General features: G+C 51.1%; 1 protein-coding gene across 1 annotated transcript; it reads right to left on the reverse strand.

Moving 5' to 3' along the window:
- Positions 1–1,528: 1,528 nt before the first annotated feature.
- Positions 1,529–2,371, reverse strand: nxph1 (neurexophilin 1). The gene has a single exon (XM_062529732.1). It carries the CDS (start codon positions 2,347–2,349, stop codon positions 1,573–1,575), a length of 777 nt encoding a protein of 258 aa, XP_062385716.1. The 5' UTR covers positions 2,350–2,371; the 3' UTR covers positions 1,529–1,572.
- Positions 2,372–2,743: the final 372 nt, after the last annotated feature.

The following is a 2,743-nucleotide window of genomic DNA, read 5'->3' on the forward strand; positions in this document are numbered from 1 at the left end:
CCAGTGATAAAACCTCTGGGAATAACGCACAGCGTAGGCCTAGTCCAGTGATAAAACCTCTGGTATTTTATTGGTTATGTACACCTCCCCCCCGTTCCCATGAAAGCAAACATAGTCATACTGAGGATGGATACTTGAGTCGTGTTTTTATAAGTGACAGTTTTACAGCTTCTGTACAAGATCACGGATTTTTTCATGGATTTTCAAGGTCACATCTATATCAGCAACATCATTTTCATAGTCCGAGGAGCCCAGAACAAGCATATATGTGGTAGGAGAGGGTGGGATGGGGTCGTGGGGTCATGGGGGTTGTGGGGTCATTAGGTCAAGGGTCAACAGACAGGTGTATGCTTAGGGCTTATACACAGGTGCTCCATCGGGATAAAGTATGTACAATACAAACCATTCATACAAATTAGGCTCTAAGATATTGAAGTCATTACATTAGTGTTGGTGGGTAAATGAGTAAGCCAGCCAACCCCTCCCCCCAGATTTAAAACTATGGGAGATGGGAGCATCCAGGGCCCACTAGACTGCAGTGCTGGGACATACCAACTCAGGCCTGATGGGGGTGAGTGATGCTGCCGTGGGCCTCTGGTGGGGCACTCCCTGCACATGAGCCTGCCTGTCTTTGGGTCGCCCGGGAAACAGACATAGCTCTGGGATTGGCACACAGCCAGCGTCCAGCTACAGCACTCGTATATATCTATAAATGTATATATTTATTTATTTTCATATATTTAGGATCTCTTTTTTTTTTTTTGCATGTGCAGGGTTTTTACGATCAGCATCGTTCAAATGTCAGATCAGATATTTGTTGCTCAGACTGGGGCTCCACTGAGGCAGAGAAATAAGCGTGTAGCGCTTTGAGAGTCTACTCTGAGGCAGAGAAATAAGCGAGTAGCACTTTGAGAGTCTACTCTGAGGCCTGGAGAGAAAACCAAAAGAAAACAAGTGGAAAAGAAAGCAGAAAGAAAGCGCACAGGCTGTAAACAGCGGGAGAAACAGAGGGGAACAAGAGAACAGAGAGCTCAGTCCGGCTCAAACGAACCAGTGGTTAAAATGGCCGCCGCAAACTGCGGATATCAGGGACTCCGAGTCCCGCTATTGTTTCTACCAGGTAACAGTACAATAAACAATAAATAAATCAACAAATACGTAAATAAATTAATGTACCTTTCATAATAAAACAAGTCAACACATTAAGCTAATTCTACACCATCACTGTTCCTTCAGACGGAGTATAACTTCACCGCTTTGCAAAAAATTACATCGTTATCGTCAACACTGCTTCCGTAACATGTTGAAGTCTGATTTTTTTTTTTTTAATTCATTATTTTTTTTTTTTTTTTTTTTTTTAAGCAGAAGTTTACCAATTCAGATCGAGACCACTCAGGGCGAGTTCGGGACAGTACAGATGACGTTGCCTTCAGCTGGACGAGAGAAGAGGAGACCCCCCCCCTCAGTCCATCAGACTCTGTGCCCCCCCCCCCCCCCCCTCAGTCCATCAGACTCAGTGCCCCCCCCCCTCCCTCCCCCCCTCATCCCTGCTGGTCAGTGGTGGGGCTCAGCTCAGCCGGAGGGGAAGTATGGCGTGTCGCTGTGGTAGTTGTAGTCGGGGCACACCTTCTGCACCAGCTTGTAGTCGGTGCTGTAGAAGGCGATGAAGATGCAGATGACCTTGAAGGGCTTGGAGCACAGCCAGGACACGTGGCTCTGTGTCTGCTCCTGGAAGCACGTCTTGGACGGGTCGAAGTTGCACAGCGTGTTCTTGGAGCCCTTCTCCACCTTCTCGTACTCGATGCGGCAGTTGAAGGACTTGGAGTCCTTGGCGTCGATGACCGACTGCTGCGCCGAGAGATCGAACTCCACGATCTTGGTGGGCGGGACTAAGCTGACGGACACGTTGCCTTGGCCAGTGGCGTTGTGGCGGAAGTAGACGCTGAAGGTGCCGTTGCCGTGGTCGACGATCTTGCCGGTGATGAGCAGGTTCAGCTTGACCGTCTTGATGTTGGAGTGGAAGTCGCCCCAGCCGAACATCTTCTTGAACTTGCCCGTCTTGACCATGGGCCGGCGCTTGGCCCGCGGGCGCGAGGAGTCCGCCGGGTCGGTGGCGTTGCGGAGCCAGTCCCACAGGTCCTGCTCGGAGTACGGCTCGGGCGTGTCGTAGCGGAGGTCCAGCGCCGTGCTGTTCTGCCGGCCCTGCAGCGTCTGGGCCAACAGCCGGCTGATGGACAGGTCCTTAGCCCCGCCTCCTCCTCCACCTCCTCCTCCTCCTCCACCCATCCAGATGTGCTTCAGGGTGGACTTAGCACTGCTGCCCGCCTTCAGCAGCTCAGACTTCCCCATGGGGAGGGAGGCATGGGCCCCCGATACCTGAGAGCAGAACAGACCAGAGAGAGGGGGGGGGGGGGGGGAGAGGGGGGGGGGAGAGAGGGAGAGAGAGAAGGTGAAATAAAAAGGAGCGGGAGGGGAAAAGAGAAGAGAAGAGGAGAAGAGAGAAAAACAAGAGGTATTCATTTAGATGCTTTGTCACACACACACACACACACACACACACACAGATAAATGCACACAGCTTGTGTTTGACAGACAGCGTAAAAGAGGAGGGCATTATTATGTGGCGGGTGTGCCAGGCGAGCGAGTGGGAGATATTAATCAGAGATCACAGATATTGACCCGGCTCTTTCCGCTCCTGCATGTACCGCTCGCAGCAAATCAAAAAGGACAGATCAAATAGATT

This window comes from Sardina pilchardus, chromosome 24 (assembly GCF_963854185.1).
Source record: "Sardina pilchardus chromosome 24, fSarPil1.1, whole genome shotgun sequence".
In the NCBI taxonomy this organism is placed as follows: domain Eukaryota; kingdom Metazoa; phylum Chordata; class Actinopteri; order Clupeiformes; family Clupeidae; genus Sardina; species Sardina pilchardus.

Excerpts from the sequence above, each read along its gene's own strand:
- nxph1 (XM_062529732.1), bottom strand. The coding sequence starts at position 2,349 with ATGGGGAAGTCTGAGCTGCTGAAGGCGGGCAGCAGTGCTAAGTCCACC.